General features: G+C 30.6%; 1 protein-coding gene across 1 annotated transcript; it reads right to left on the reverse strand.

The window, feature by feature from the left end:
- Positions 1-3,349: 3,349 nt before the first annotated feature.
- LOC137835415 (basic leucine zipper 34-like) lies at positions 3,350-8,239 on the reverse strand. The gene is made up of 4 exons (XM_068643918.1): positions 7,022-8,239; positions 6,333-6,423; positions 5,852-5,978; positions 3,350-4,273 (listed from the first exon to the last, which is right to left on the reverse strand). Exons 1-4 carry the CDS (start codon positions 7,630-7,632, stop codon positions 4,113-4,115), a joined length of 990 nt encoding a protein of 329 aa, XP_068500019.1. The 5' UTR covers positions 7,633-8,239; the 3' UTR covers positions 3,350-4,112.
- Between the last annotated feature and the right edge of the window lie 8,688 nt (positions 8,240-16,927).

The raw sequence follows: 16,927 nt of genomic DNA on the forward strand, positions 1-16,927 counted from the left end.
TGATTAATGTTTTGTTAATCGGTTGAGGGTTGTTTTGTGTATGAGTATAGGTTCTTGTAGTGTTCAAGAACTATTATTTTGATTGTATAACTTTGTTACATTGTGTTTAGTGAATTCTCAATGATTTGACTGAGGACTGAATGTAGCTTTTGTGTTAAAAGTGAAACAGTATAAAATATATGTGTTGTTCTCTCTATCCCTGTCTTTACTGTTTCAATTTGATGCATATTTGTTATTCATTGAACTTTAATAGATTGAATGAATATAAAGATAATTGATATCTCTTTTATAATAAGTTGAACAGAATAATCAATCAATTGATTTTATCAAAATTTTCAATTTGACTTCTAGTTTTGTGATTTTTTTTTGGAAAATAACTCACCCCTCTTGTTTTAGACAATTTATTCTAACATTTACTTGGCTGCCACCCTATATACTAGTAAACCTACTTCTATTCTAAAAATTGTGCTAATGTGGATGGTTTTAACACTTTAAGGACCATTGGGGTTGAGGTGAATTTGTGAGTGAAATTTATCACTTAATCTTTCTATTACTGGATATAGTTACTTTCACTCCATATGTATGTGACTATCTCTTACTATGATTATGACACAGATCATCATCTACATTTTGGAGATAAGGATCATGTGCTATTGTTACTGCTATTAGTGGACCTTAATGGTTTGACCATGATGGAATTGTATTCTACTTTTCATCAGTTGATTCATAGACTTATTTGTGGTAGTCACACGAGTACCAAGTTTGAGTTTTTATATTTTTTTTTACTCTGTTTACTGTCACAAGGATAAAAATATAGAGATGTTGTGAGGGGAAAGACAATAGGGTTTTTGTTGATTTTGGATGACCTCAATTATATAAAAGTGTTTCTTTGTAAAAGGGTTAGACTATCTCGTATCCTTTTATTTATTTATTTATATATTTTTCTTAAAAAAATCATTTATATTTTGTAATTACTTCTATTCTATTAAATTTCACTCATATGCCCCTCAATTTTGAAATAACACATCTCAATCTAGCTTAATATAACCTAATTTAAATATGAGTTAATGTAAAATAACAAAATAATTTAAATTACTAAATCAAAGTTGAGGGGAATCTCGATATAAGATCTCATATCAAAACTAGAGTTATTAATTATTAAGAAATTCTTCTTATTTTTCTAAAAGAATTAAGTAATTTCAAGCAAATAATTTTACCATGGAGAACACTAAGAAGAGTTTAAAAATACTTTTCTCCCGCTCCACTAGTTAACAATTATTAGAGAGTATTGTATCATCAAATCATTGTATTATTGATTAATCTCCAAGTGACTTACAAAAAAGCTAATAAACTTGAATTATTTATCACCTATAAATTCATTAGGACTGCACTAGTCTTGGAAAATATATTTGAACACTCAAATCCTAGCTAGTGAGAGAGATTAGAAAAGAAAAATATAGATATGATAGGAGAGAAAGAAAGATGTAAAAAGAAATAAGATATATATATATATTTAAAATAATGAGACGTAATAATTAATACTAGAAGTAGAGGGTGATTTGTAGTTGTTTGATGAGTTTGTGGCATGCATATGCCTCTGTCTTGTGCTTGTGGCAGTAGGATAGTAAATGATGAGTACTGTAGAGCTCAAAAGAGCAACAATAGTTACTCATGCTCACAGCCACCTAATGTACCCAAAATTGTATTACAACGATGGTATTGGTTTAATTTTAAAAGTTAGCACATGGGCATAAATTCACTGAGTGGACCATTTGTAATTTCATTACAGCCAAAAGGTCACACTCATGCCAGTATAAATGTCATAACATACAAGCCAAAAAGAAAATAGTCCATGTCAATTCCTTATTCATATGTATTAAGTCTACTTCTAGGGAAGACACTCGGTACATTTGCATTTGGACTCTGTTTCAAGTTACCCTCTACGGATCTTATTGCTTTTTCTATTCCTGGTAAAAATATCTTGTTTCAAGTAGATTCCAATTGCTGGATTAGCTTAGAATAGCCTCAATCAATGTGACATCGTACAAATTTATTCTCCAAATATTTTTTTTTTAATTTCTTAGTAAGTTTATTAGAAATGAATTTTAATTTTAACACAATTCTATAAAATTGTTCAACAAACTTTAAGTTACATAAACTTTAAATAATTTTAATAATATATTAAAAAATAAACTTTAAATCTTACTTCAATTTTATAAAATTTATTTATAAAATAAAGTTTGGATTCACTATATTATTATGAAAAATTTGACTCCAACATACTTCGAGTTCTTTTTCCTTTACATTTCGCTCAAGAATTTCAATAATACATTCTACTCAAGGACTTCAATAATTATTAAAGGTAATTATTAATATCCAGTATAAGAAAATTATTAAGAAAACTAATTTAAAAAATCAAAATAATTAGTTACTATTTAATTAAATTAAAGACTATTTTATAAATTAAAGAAATAATTAGAATAATTTCTATTATTAATAAAAATTTATAAAATAATTTTTAAAACTAGTAAAATTTTAACTGCTTCCTACTTTATATTCTAAATTAGTCTTTATTAGTCTTTTAGAAACTAATTTAAAATCTAAAATATTAGTAGTTAAAATAATAGTAATTAATTTAAATAATAATTTTATAAGTTATTTTATAAATTTTTATTAATAATAAAAATCATTTTAAATATTAATATTTTTTAATTTTAAAATAATATTTAATTTAATAAATATAATGATTAATTTTTTTTACTTTTAAATTTAATTATTATTTAATAATGTTATTATAGTGATAGAAATTTATCATGATTTATTGTATGCTAGGGAGCCGAGAGGAATTATTTATTTCAATATCCTTTGGCAAGATATGTTACAAAGAGAAACTTTGGATTCTTTCTCTATCAAAAACTATGCTCGATTTTTAATATTTAAGTAAAATAACGTAAAGTACAATTTAGCTGTTGATGGATTGATATGAATAGGGGCTTTACATCAGTAAATTGAGTAGTATATAAATAAAAAATACTGATAAATCTGATATATTAAAATTTTAGGTTAAAAAAGGTGTACTAATTGGACAATGACCCATTATTAAAGACTTTTCCTTTATTTTCTAATTATAGTCCATACATAAAAGTGAAAAAAAAGGGAAAAGGGTATAGCTTTGCAAAAATAGTAAAAGATGTAGTGACAGAATAAGAGATGGATAAAAAAACATTGTGAGATTGAGATATCATACATGCACTTTCTTCAATGCAATTTTACTCACAATCCTCTTACCTTTCTGGCACAGGTGTGATGTCATTCAATTGATAACACAGAAAAAAGTGAAACAGTTAAATTAAACACACAGGAAAATTAGAGTATTATATACAGGGCAAATGATGTGAACTGAGTATTTACATTTTGGGTATTTTAAATTAATTATGTGAAACAATAAAAATGATTACATAATAGAAAGTACAAGCAAAGCATAAAAGCCATCCAAAGACTTCACTTACACAGATACACCTTCATTTCATGCATCCATCCCTACACAAGCCATGCCCACTTGTGTTTGTTTTCCAACATGCATTGAAAAACATGAAGCAAAATAGAAAAGAATCATAGACAATAAATAAAGAAGTGAAAGAATGATGAACATATACCACCTCATCCACTCCACTCCTATCTATCAAGTTAAAGCAGACAGACACAACTGTTTCTTCCACCCTCTCTTCTGATGCCACTGCTGCACATGTGGATCCCTGCATTCTAATCATGCAAGCTTTCAGTGGTCCCCTCCATTTAAAGTAAACACATCACGTGCCTGCGCTCTTTCATAGCAGAAGCCTACCACCAAGCCAATTGCAATGGCCTCACCAAGCACAACACACACTCACTTCATCAACTCGCTAATAAAACTTCTCACCACCCACCACTACTTTAAACCATTCAACTCAATACACCATACAACCACAACAAAATTTAACTTCTTTCCTATCTCCCATCTCTCATCCAAAATTCTGCAATTTCTCTTTGTCTAAAGAAAAGAATCACAGTGTCATGTAATTAACTAGATAGTTAATGATATAGCTACTTCATCGTGCTGTGATAAATCTTCTTCAAACGTTGAGAAGTTGTACTTCCTTTTCTGTTTGAACTTCACATATAGAATTTGGTAATGGTAATGGTGACCCTGCAGCATTTTCCATCTTCTTGAGGCTTTGTTGGTGATAAACTTGCCTCAGTCTCTCTATCTCCCTCTTCAGCGCGTCTTGATGAGCTGCATGTGTATGATTTAATTTCAATCACAGTGGAAGGTTAATTAGTTAAACAATTTTAACTACTTGGAGACATGGCACATGATCAGACACAGACTTAAATACGCGTGCAAAGCTTTCACAAAAATCAATATAACTCTGCACTTTCACTTTCATAATTGGCCTGTTTCTTCCAACTAATTAAATTGTCGTTTTAAAACAAAACAAATTAACCAACACAAAGTTATACATAGCATATGAGTGCTTCTAAAGCATATACTAGGAATAAAGTATACATTAAAAAAATATTAAATAATAATTAAAATTTAAAAATTAGATATTATTTTATAAACTAAAAGATTATTATATTTAAATTAGTTTTTATTATTAATAGAAATTTATAAAATAATTTTTAAATTAATATCTAAATTTGATTTACTAATATTTTATATTTTAAATTAATTTCTAAAATACAAATAATTAGATACTAATTTAAAAATTATTTTATAATTTGTTATTAATAATAGAAATTATTTTAAATATCAATAAATTTTTTAATTTATAAAAAAGTATCTAATTTAGTCAAATAATAATTAATTATTTTGATTTTTAAAATTATTTTTTATTTAATAATTTTTTTTATAGTAGAATTACTTATTCGGTTAGTGAAATGAATAATATGAAAGAGATATTCATGAACTTAATACTTTGAATTATAAGTGATGTAAAATGTTTTGTATGGAAGATAATATTAAAGTATTTTTTTTACCACAATCATTATATTTGGATACTAAATTAATGTCATTTATTTTTATTTTTGACAGACTGAGTTAAGTATTAAATGGATATTAATTTCCATTTTTAAGAACTAAATTATCCCATTTTATATATATACATATATATATATATATATAATCTTTTAATAACCAAATTGATAATAAAATAGTTTTTCAATAACCAGAAGAGCAATTTACTAGTGATGATGATAAATAGAGGTACTCGGTAGATATAAAATCATTTATAATCTTTCAAAATTTCATCATCTTCTCATGGATTCACATTTTAATAAAAGATTATTTAGTTTTTTACTTTTAATAGTTATAATATGAAACAATTTATTATTGAAAGAGAAAATAAAATAGAGTGTCAATATCTTAACAAACATATATCAGATTACAACTGCAATTTTTTTTTTACTAAATTAAATTTTTTAAAATTATATAATAAAATTATCAAAATAACATCTTTCAAAAAAATAGATTTTCGAAGAAAATAATACCAAATTCATGAACCAAATATCAAGACAAGTAAAGCCACGAGGTTAGGTTCACTTGGCAAAATGGCTTCTTGTCGGACATGTACACTTTTCCAAACTATGAGGAATTTTTATTTCACTAATATGGCAAAAGTAAATGGAGGGCACATTGGATCAGACAAATAGCATTGTTTCTAAATGCCATAAGTACTAATTAATGCATCCATCAACCTCATCTTAACAGGATTATTAGTTATGTCCTCCATTTTACAAAATTAATAAATTAATTATCCCGCCAAAAATAAATAACAAGATAATATATGTTTTTTTAATTAAAGAAAATTACCATCTTTAAAGATCTTGTCTTGAGCAAGGGCAGCGATTCTTTGCTTGAGAGCACTGTTGTCTACATTTAGAAGCAAACGTTGATGATCCAAAAATGCAACCCTTGGAGACAGCACTGAAACTTCAGCCTTCATTTGTCAACGAATTGGGAAAAGGTCAATATTTTATCTTCAGGAATGCTATTTCAACCACACGTATTTAAAATGCTTTTCATAACAATAGAAAAATATGAAATAAAATAAGTGATATACGATATGATGAAAACAATTAAGAAAAAAGTGAATTGTGAAAAGGTATTATAAAGTTATTGAAGAAAAATAATGTTATTTATTATTATGGCATATAAAAATTAACTTGAAAAAAAAAGTTTTATTGTGGCTACTAAGGAAAAAAAAAAACAGATATTTTTTATAAAAGCAAAGATTATTTTTATCATAAAAAGGCAAAGAATTATTGTAGTCACATCAAGTTACGTCCCAAACCTGTAATGAAGTTGCACTTCTCTCAAGCTCTGATATGTATTGCAGCTTCCTCACTCGCGATCTTTGTGCAGATTGTCTATTAGCTAAGATTCTGATGCAAGACGACAATTAGAGACAGAACTAAAAGAAAACAAAAATTCAAACTCAGCAATTCAGTATGGTTCACTTTCAGTTTCCGAAAAAGAATGAAACAATTTACAGAAGCCAATAGAAAAAAAAACACCCCTTAGTTATGAGAATCGATTCTCAAGTATAAGAATCATTTATCCACTTTTTCTTTTTTGTTTTTCCTATCTCTACCTTTATTTTTCATAATATTTTTTTTTTTTATATTCTTCTTCCTTCCACCTATTCACCTCAAAATTAGAGGGGACATTGAACATTTTCTTTCAAGAAAAAAAAAGAAGAAAAATATCGGTAGACATCTCTTTAGATACCCAAGAAGAAGAAAAAATAAAAAATAATTGATATGATTGGTTGTACAATATATCTAAAAGAACAAAAATACACTAGAGATGATAACAAGTTTGATTCCTATCTGGGTGGTGAAAGATTAGTTACTCTAAGAATGATTCTAGTAAACATCAAACTCACTAAATTTCTCTAAGAAAAACACATTATGAAATTTTGTGTAATGGTTCAAACTTGAGCAAGAAAAAATATGAAATCAGGAGCAGTAGCAGATGTACCTTTTGACTCTCTTGGGGTCAGTAATTCTCTCATTGGAAGAAGAAGTATTGGTGTCATTTGGAGGCTGCATAATTTCCTGTATGCATTGGCTTTCAACCTCATCTGCTTCATTTTTCAATTGATGGCGGTGCTCCTCGTCCTCCTTCTGCAGCTTCATTTCCTTCCGGCTTCTCTCTTTCTCATCATGGAAGAAGTTCTGGTCGGAAGGGCTAGAAGGGTTAGAGGAGGACAAGGTAGTTGGTGGTGGCAAGGGGACCCCAGAGAGCACTACTTCATCCGTGAACATGGACATGAATTGTTCATCATCAAACTTGTCGAACTCATTCTCATTACTATTATTATTGTTATTATTGCTGTTCTCACCACACCTTATTGGTGCGTCCAAGTAGGTGATGGAATCGCTCACCGACCGCCTGTGAGCGCCGCGCCGGGCGGAGGAGAAGTCGAGGAACTCGTCCACCCAAGAAGGGTTTTGATGATGCTGATAATGGCCTGTGTTGTTGTTGGTGGTGCCGTTGTTAAGAGGTGGCAATGGCATCTTCTGGTGTTGAGAAGAGAAGTCTGGCCAACTTGGTGACACGTTTGGGATCTTTGGAGGTAATTGCGCCATTTGAAACACAAACACCAAATCAGAAAGTGTTGCTGCAGATTAACCTCGGATGTTAATGTTGTTGCAGTTGTACATGTCCCTATGTAAAAAATATGCACATTATTGTATCTGTTTTGCATAAGGCACCACAAGATGTGGCAAAAGAGAGAGAGAGAGAAGAAATGAAACAAATGAGAGCCTCTAACACATCCCTTTTATAAATATATATGCATGTTCCCAGCAACCACAGGGGAATGTTGTTAGAGGTAAGAAAGGCACACGAACAAAAAACAACACAATCATGAACTTTCTTAATATCTTCTCTTCTCTCCTTTTGAAAAAATTAAAAAAAAAATGGTATAATTTTGAATAGTTGTATTTTGTTTTGGGGTTTAAAAATCCCAAAAAAATCTCTGGGGTATCTGTATCTATGTGTTTGTGCAGTAGGGTCACATGGGGATGGGGAGGGATTGGACAGCTATGAACAGCTGGGAAGAGGGGTTGGGTTTCAACGGTGTTACTGGAAAGTCGCCACTGGATTAATAAGTAGTGGGAATCAGCCACCACGTGCCCTTGTGTCCGTCTTTTTAGTGGGATGCCCTTATATTTCTTTATCTTTTGCACCAATATATTTCACTACCAAATTCATTCAAATATAAGTTTTATTTCTTTTAGTATAGTATTTTCTATTCACATGATCATGAATCAAACTTCTGATTACATATCAGTATTAAATCTAATTGGGTGGTAGTGGATATCCTTAAAATAATATAGTTTCTTTCTTGCAAATTTAGTCATTATTTCCCTTTAGAACATTCTCTATATATCCTTCTTCTTCCAACACACTAATTTTAACCCTTCCATCATGATGATACTGCAATTATAGCAGGTCTATTTGTGTTTGGATAAATCGCAACATCAACAATATTATGGAATGGAAAGAAAGAGTCCAACAATGGTCAAAAACATGGTTGACCATATTTAGGTGCATTTTCAAGTGGCTGGAAAAATCATCTGAAATTAGACTTTTGTAATTTAGCATGCCAGTGGAGAAGTGAAGGTTAATAGGGAAAACAAATGGAAAATGACACTTGGTAGCGAAGTTAAGAGATATAGAAGAATTAGGTGATGGATTTGATTCTGATGAATCGTGTCCACGTTGGTGATAAATTTAAAAAGATATTCTCTAAGACAAAAGGTAAGACAGAACCCCACTTGAGGGGGTTAGTGATTGGTGAAACCAAATGGGTTGTGATATCTTTATAAGAGAGGAGAAGAAACAAAGGCCATGTGCATGGGATTATTGTATAATGGTGCAGTGGTTATGCATGGGGTGCAACGTGTCTCATTAATCATTTCGTTAAAAGCTAGATATAGGCACAGTAATTAAGATAAGCAAAATTGTTAGGAGTGGTGGGTTTTGGGGCATTAGCTAGCTGTGAAAGAGAAGAAAAAGAGTGAAGGATCATGTTATGTTATGCTCCCATGTGAATTGTTTGCACGCACTATGCTTTCTTTGCTTTGTCCCCAAACCATTCCCACATGTAGGGTATATGCCTCTTATCTCTCTGTCTAAAGATGTAACTATCTGTGTGTCTATTTGTTTCTAGGTACACCTTCTTCCATCACCTTATCTTAATTGGAATTAATTAATATATAAGACATGATTAGTACCATCTTAATGAACGAACTTTATATTATTAATACAATCTATATAGTTCTTAGGCCTTGCCTTCCCCTCCTACTACTACTTTAATTATTATCCCAATCCTATACTATTTTGTTGTTCATACCCCACCCTACAAATTAATTAATACTATAAGGAAATGTGTACTATATGTTTACTATATACCTACAAGTTATAATAATAGGCTTCACACATGCATTTATGCTCTTAACTAGCATTGCAACTCAAGCTAAATGATGAACATAACAAAGAGTTCATGTACACTAAGAAGTTTATTGCATCATAAAAAATTTGGTATTTACTTTATGTTATTACATTTTTTGTTAATTAAATTATTGTACAGGGATTGAAGGTCTATACTGTAGTATGACACAATTTTACAGATATATTACTGAAAAATTTGTTGATATATATATATATATATTAAAAATTGATATGTATAAATAATATAATATAATATGATATCCATGTTAACTATTTGGTTATATATTAGATAAAAACAACATATGGTGATAAAAATAATCCTAACATCAAACATTTTTCCATCAAATAACTTTCTTTTATTGACATGTATACGAGTCAGTACATCTTTATTTTACCAAAATAATTAAATTATAAGAACTTATTTAACTGTTTTTTTATAAAAAAATAATAATTAAATAAATAAGAGTGTTTAAATAATATCTCAACATCTATAAAAAAAAAAGACATAGTCCAACATATCCAGTTTAATAGATACTTTACAACAGATCCATCAGAGAAATGACTGTTACACTGATATCCTATAACAAAGACTGAAACAAAAGAGATTAATTTAATTATTAAAAAAAGTCTAACTGAATCATATCGGATATTTGAAATTTAAGTAAGAAAAATAGATTGTTCAAAATTGAGTCTTTTGTTCTTATTATAAGTTAAAATTTGCGTTATTAAAAAAATAAAAGTTTGATTCACTATTTAGTTAATTTATAACTTCTTTATTTTTGCTTCTATACTTATTTGTTAAATTATTTTTAACTTTATGTAGTTTTTATTTAATAAACGTTTTAATATTTAGATGATAATATGAAAATAGAAATTTATGAGGAAAAATATTTGTGAGTTATTAATATGCTGCTTAAAAAATAATGTTGAATATTTTAATTCAATCTTTAAAAATATTAAATGAGTACTAAACCACGTTTTGGATAATTATTGGGCAAAGTGGAAAAAGAATACCTATTTATTTACAAGAGAACCCGAAAGAGAAAAGTGAGGAAAAAAATAAAATGCCAAGCTTTAAAGATTTTTTTTATCTCTTTCCCAACAATAACTTAAAAACACTATAATTATTTACAATGTTATTACTGTATATTTTTAATAAATTATCTTGCTCAACTAATATAAAACGAGAGATGTAATTGCCTTAAATGTTACTATAACTATAATGTATGTGGATATAAATCTATTTGACATACCCTACAATTTTTAATTAGATTTCAACGAAATTTAACCATTATCTCTATACATTGGTGCACAAAGTTAAAACACACTAACTATTTTCAATTTAAAGCAACGGTTATGTCTATAGAGTTGCATTTTATGTATTAAATCCAATAAGAAGACAATTATTTAGTCGTATTTGTAAATTTAAATTATAAATGCGGTTATAGTAAATATATGCATTCTTATATGTTTTTTAATGATCTTTAAGAGGGAGTAGTAATGCATTTTTGAATGCGATTATTTACCATAACCGCATTTATAAATCGCATTTACGAATGCGACTATGGTAAATAACCGCATTTATAAATCACTTTGCTTGATTTAAGAATGTGGCTATGGTAAATAGTCATAGTTGTATATGGTTAATTTTTTTAAGTACAATCTGTTTAATGATAATTTTCATCTAAATTGACCTGTTCAATTATAACTCAGTAAGACAAATACATAAATTCAGAGAATCAAATTTTATATATTGATAAAAATGTATTACAAACACTAATAATATATTTATATCTATCTATCTAATTCCTACACTATTCACCAACTATCCTAGAGTTATAAAATTTAGGAAATATGTGGACCAAGAATGTCTCACATATGTTATGGCTTCCGAAGACATTGGTCGCTCATCCATGAAGAATTGCATTACAAAATACGGTTGACATAAATTAGTTTTAAGATACATATATGTTAAAGAATTATAAAAATAATTTATCATCATGTTACCTCATGCCAATCACTTTTAAGGCTCAGTCTTACAATGGTAACCATCCATTGCATAATGTAATAGTCACACTCATAGCTTCTTGGTTGTTTATTACACTATAAATCAATAAAAATTAAAAATTAATATTGATAAACAATGAAAAGAGAAAGACAAAAATTACAAACCTTTAGTTTTATCCAGTTCAGATTTTGAAAATTTGAATTAGATCGACCTTTTAGGATGTTATATCCACGCCATGAACTGATTAATACAAAAAAATCGTGTTAGTAGATGCTTAATTAGTAAAATACAGAGTTAAGTTCATATGTACTTACCTATCAATGATATTCTTCAGACTTGTGGATGACTTCTTGTGTAGGGAACAAAACCACACAACAGTCTTTTCAACAATTGATAAGACAAGTAACTACCAATGACCCTTATATCATCCATGAAAAAAGTTAGTAAATATTTAAAACATGAAATAGTAATAATTGATGACTTATAATTAAACTTACTAATTAATATAAGGCATAAATAAATTTGTTTTCCCTCTTTTTCCAGGGTGTTAGTGATGTATGATTGGGTTTCAGTTGCCTTGGTTCCAGTGGGATTAGTATATGCGATATCTAAGAATCCATACACATTTTCCTTCCCCTCAGTGAGAGAGACTACATTAAAAAAACCTACAAGTTATTAGTTAAAGCATAATCAATAATAATTTAACATAAAGTAAATTGAAATATAGGTAAAGATACTTACACCATAAAAAATTGAATTATATTTATATTGAGCTCCTAATCCCAAGCTACAAATTCTAACAAATCTGACATGTATATGTACAGTGGTAGGTCAGTGTTTATTTTAAAAAATATATCATCCCACAAAACTTTCAAAGAGTCTTGACCAATCTGTCTAGGAACTACAACTAAGGAAGCTATAAGATTGTCAATAGGAACCTCGTGCTTCCTTTTCGAACTTGGTTTCTGACGAGGTTTCTACAAAATAAAGAACATTTGTATTAAATTATATGTAATATATAAATATAATTCAATATAATGAAATGAAATTATTATCGGAGGTTTTGGCATAATTCGAATGAGGTGTCTGGGTCAGGCTATGAATGTCTAAAATGCATCGGCCACAGTTGTTACCTCATTTGAAGGTAGTGGAACACGAGCATGAGGTACTCGTACTCTTTCAACTGTTACCTTCACCGCATCAGGGGAGAGAGGAACGTTATGTAAGGTGGTGGCCTCTTGATAGACTTTTTCAATGGCCACCACCTGAGGAAGCATGTCACCCTTTACCAGTAGCTCACACTGGCTTGTCTGGCCAATGATATCCTCCCCTGATGTTGTAGGAGCCGCACAACTCCCCTTCGTGCTTTTGGGAGCGGGACGAACAAGCGCCTCAACCGGCTCAACACAAACTTGTTGCGATAGAAACTCTTGTTGCAACTCTAGTCGCATCCGATCAGTTTCCTTTCTCATCTCCTCCATTAATTCTTGACGTATCTTACTCGTCATTTCTGGGGGAGGAGGATAAGTGTCGTGGTGCAACTCCAAAATATAGTTTAATTTCAACCCCTTTCCAGCTGCACGAACACGACCACAGTGCTTAGGTTGTCCAATTGCTTCAACCAGAATATTGCGACGACCTTCAGGGAAAAAATTACCTTGGGAGCTTTTCTCAACCAAGGAATCCTGCAAGAGACCAAAATCATATAATTTTTTAATATAATTAATGTTTTAAAATAAATTCAAGATAAAAATAACTTACAATTTTTTCTGAGGCTATCTTTGATTACTCAGAAATAAATGCACCCAACTTTTTAATTCGAGCCATCTTCCATTTCGTATGGCAAAAATGTGGTGATGGAGGAAAAATGACCCCTGTATCAATCTCAGACCTAGTTCTCTGTCTAGACTGCTTCTTTTTCTCCATCAATGATTGCTCAAGCTTTCGATTCCCGGAACGAGACAATACATGTAGGGTAACATTCTTTAAAACTATCTCTTGAGCTTTCTTCCGACGATCCTGACGTAAATGAAATAAACAAAGTGAATTACATAATATTAAGTTATTAATGTTATATAAATAAAAATAGTTAAGTAACTTGACTTACCTTTCAAGCTTCACATTCACGACTTTTAACAAAAAGATGCCATGTCTCTTCATCAATATGTTTGTACTTTAAAAAATATTTTCTCCTTTAAGCTTGCCAAAAATATATTTCGTTGTTAGTGTTGACTTAAATTGGCGTAATTTAAGTCTGATATTGGATATAATCTTTGATCGAAGTGGTTCCACGTTAGGGATTTCAAAATTTGCCTGCAAAATAATGTCATTAAATTAAAATTAATAAATGAATATTAAAAAGCATTATATGATAACGATAATAATGTAAATCTTACCTGAACATCCTCCTAAAGCATGTCCCGATCGACCTCTGACTCATTATCCTATGAATTAATCAAAATGGAGAGCTTCTCACGAGAAACAACTTCAAGGTAGTTGTTAAATGTCTCAGCATTAGGACCAAAGTGTTGACTTCAATGTCTACATGTGTCTTCTCATTAGCAGCACGTCTCAATGAGAGACGCTTCAATCTAGTAGGTCCTTTGTTGCCTCGTCTGGATCGGGGTCTAATTGGAGTCTGATCGTCATCCATATCTCTGTTTAAAAAATTAGGTAACAAACATTAGTTAATCTACATTGAAAGAAAATCATATAAAACAAATACATAAAATTCTAAATGCGTATTATAAAAAATATTTCTAAATTTATTACCATAGTGGGTTGAATGTTCATATGAAAATTCCTTCACTGTGGTCTTTACGGGTTGCATGTACATCATCACCCACATCGTCATCTTTATTAATTATCATTGGTGTGAATGAACGAGGGTCACCATTTTCAATACCATTTATGGCCTCCCCTTGTTTTTTCCCGTGTAAAACGAAATACCAATGTTTTGACGTAGGATCTTTGACGTAGAAAAATTGAGATGCTTGTTGAACCATTATAAATGACTCATCTCGATACCCTATCTTTCGAAAGTCCACTACTGTGAATTTTGATTCATCAATTTTAACCCCACTTTTATTGTCAACCCATTTACACTTGAAAATTGGAACGAAAAACTTAGTATAGTCAACCTCTCATATCTCTTTTATAAACCCATAGTATGCCATTGATCCAAGTACAAGATTTGTATGCGGAAAACTGGATTGACTCGACTCCAAGAGTAACACCAGAATTTTGAATAGTTCTATTTTCATCCATAAACTTCGTGTAAAATATACAAATGTTCACTTCGTACTCTATGCAAGAAATGACATCAAACTTCAATCCAGCAGCCAACCAGGTTAAGTTCTCTGATGTCGTTGAATTCTTTAACACCTCGTCTTTAAACCAAGGCATGAAAGTTATATTATGTTCCATCAAGACCCATTTATCTTCTTATCTTGGGTTATTTGCCCTCACAATGGCTTTATGAGCTTCTATGTAAGGTATATCTTCATCTGTGTTACTCAATATATACAAATGTCTTTGCAAGAATTCTGATCAAGATTTTCTTACAATATTCATACCACGTAAACATTTACTTGTAGAACGCCTGTGGTGCCATGAATTAGCTGGAAGACCTATTGGATTTTCTTTTGACATGTACTCTGAACAAAATTCAATACTTTCTTCAGCTATGTACCATTCAATCATTGAAGCTTCTGGACAATAATGATTTTTCACATAACCTAAAATTTTCATATACTGCTCAACTGGATACATCCATCTCAAGTACACTGGTCCACACAATCTAACCTCTTTTACCAGGTGCACAACTAGATGAACAATGATGTCAAAAAAAGATGGAGGAAAAAACATCTCCAATTCACACAAGATAACAAAAATTTCATTTTCAAGTTCATCTAGTTTTAATGGATCAACGACTTTACAAAAGATGGAAGAGAATAATGAGCACAAACAGGTTATGGTATGTCTAACATTTTTTTGTAAGATCCCAAGAATAGCTACCGGCAACAACTGTTGCATCTAGATGTGGTAATCATGGGACTTCAACCATATTAACTTCAAATCTTGCATTGACACTAGGCTCTTCACATTTAAGGAATGTCCTTGTGGCACTTTCACACCCTTTAGACACTGACAAAAACTTTTTTTTTTCATCTTTTGACATGGTGTAACAAGCTGGGGGCAAATATGTACGCTTACCCATTTCTATGGGTGCCAACTCGCCTCGTATGTTCATCTCAATAAAATCTAAACGAGCATTTAGACCATCCTTCGTCTTCCCATTAATGTTAAGAAGTGTACCAATTAAGCTATCACACACATTATTCTCAACATGCATTACATCTATACAATGTCTGACTTTTAGCCTCGACTAGTACTGAAGATCAAAGAAGATTGATTTTTTCTTCCAAAGGTTTATCACAGATGAATTTTTTTTCGACTTAGCGAATGTGTGGTCTATGTTATTTACCTTTTCGTAAACCTCCACACCAATTAATGGAGTTGGTGGACTACTAGTCTCTTGATGTCCATTAAAGACTTTTTTCAACATCCGGTAAGGATGATGACTTCTAAGAAACCTCTGATGCCCAAGATATATTTTCTTCCTTCCATGTTTCAATTGTTGAGAAGCGATGTCTTCTTCGTATATTGGACATGCTTTATGACCCTTAACATTATACCTTGATAAGTTAACATATGTCGAAAAGTCATTGATGGTGCAAAATAACATGACATGCATCTTGAAAGTTTCATTAGCAAATCTGTCAAATACTTCGACACCCTGATCCCACATTAACTTCAAATCTTCAATTAGGGGACTTTGATAAATATTTATGTCATTTCTTGACTGTTTCGTACTGAATATCATCATAGAAAACATTATGTATTTTCACTTCATGCACAATCCAGGAGGTAAGTTGTAAATAACTAGTAAAATAGGCCATGAACTGTGATTCGTACTCATATTACCAAACAGATTCATTCCGTCTGTAGCTAAACCAAGTCATATATTTCTTGATTCTTTACCAAACTCTGGAAACTCATCATCAAATTTCTTCCATTGAATAGAATAAGTTGGATGTCGGTACATGCCATCACATTTCCTCTCATCTGCATGCCATCTAAGATTCTTAGCATCGTTTGGGTTTGCAAACAAATGCTTCATCCTTGGAATGATGGGAAGATACCACATAACCTTCATTGGGTCCCATGCTTTTCTATCTCTTCAATAGTATCATCATCTTTTTGTTTCAACTTATAACGTAATAACCCACACCTCGGAATCTCTTTGGCCTCATAATTACGATTAAGTAGACTATTTCCCTTTGGAAGCATATCCTTCGACAATTGAAGCAATTCCGTGAAGCTTTTATTAGTCCATCCATTTATTGCCTTCAAAT

This window comes from Phaseolus vulgaris, chromosome 5 (assembly GCF_000499845.2).
Source record: "Phaseolus vulgaris cultivar G19833 chromosome 5, P. vulgaris v2.0, whole genome shotgun sequence".
Taxonomy (NCBI): Eukaryota; Viridiplantae; Streptophyta; class Magnoliopsida; order Fabales; family Fabaceae; genus Phaseolus; species Phaseolus vulgaris.

Bases quoted from the DNA above. Each gene is read 5' to 3' on its own strand.
- LOC137835415 (XM_068643918.1), bottom strand. From the start codon at position 7,632: ATGGCGCAATTACCTCCAAAGATCCCAAACGTGTCACCAAGTTGGCCA. The intron at 5,979-6,332 runs GTTTGGGACGTA...TGACAAATGAAG, and splicing joins GAAGTGCAACTTCATTACAG to GCTGAAGTTTCAGTGCTGTC. The intron at 4,274-5,851 runs GTAATTTTCTTT...ATACACATGCAG, and splicing joins AGACAAGATCTTTAAAGATG to CTCATCAAGACGCGCTGAAG.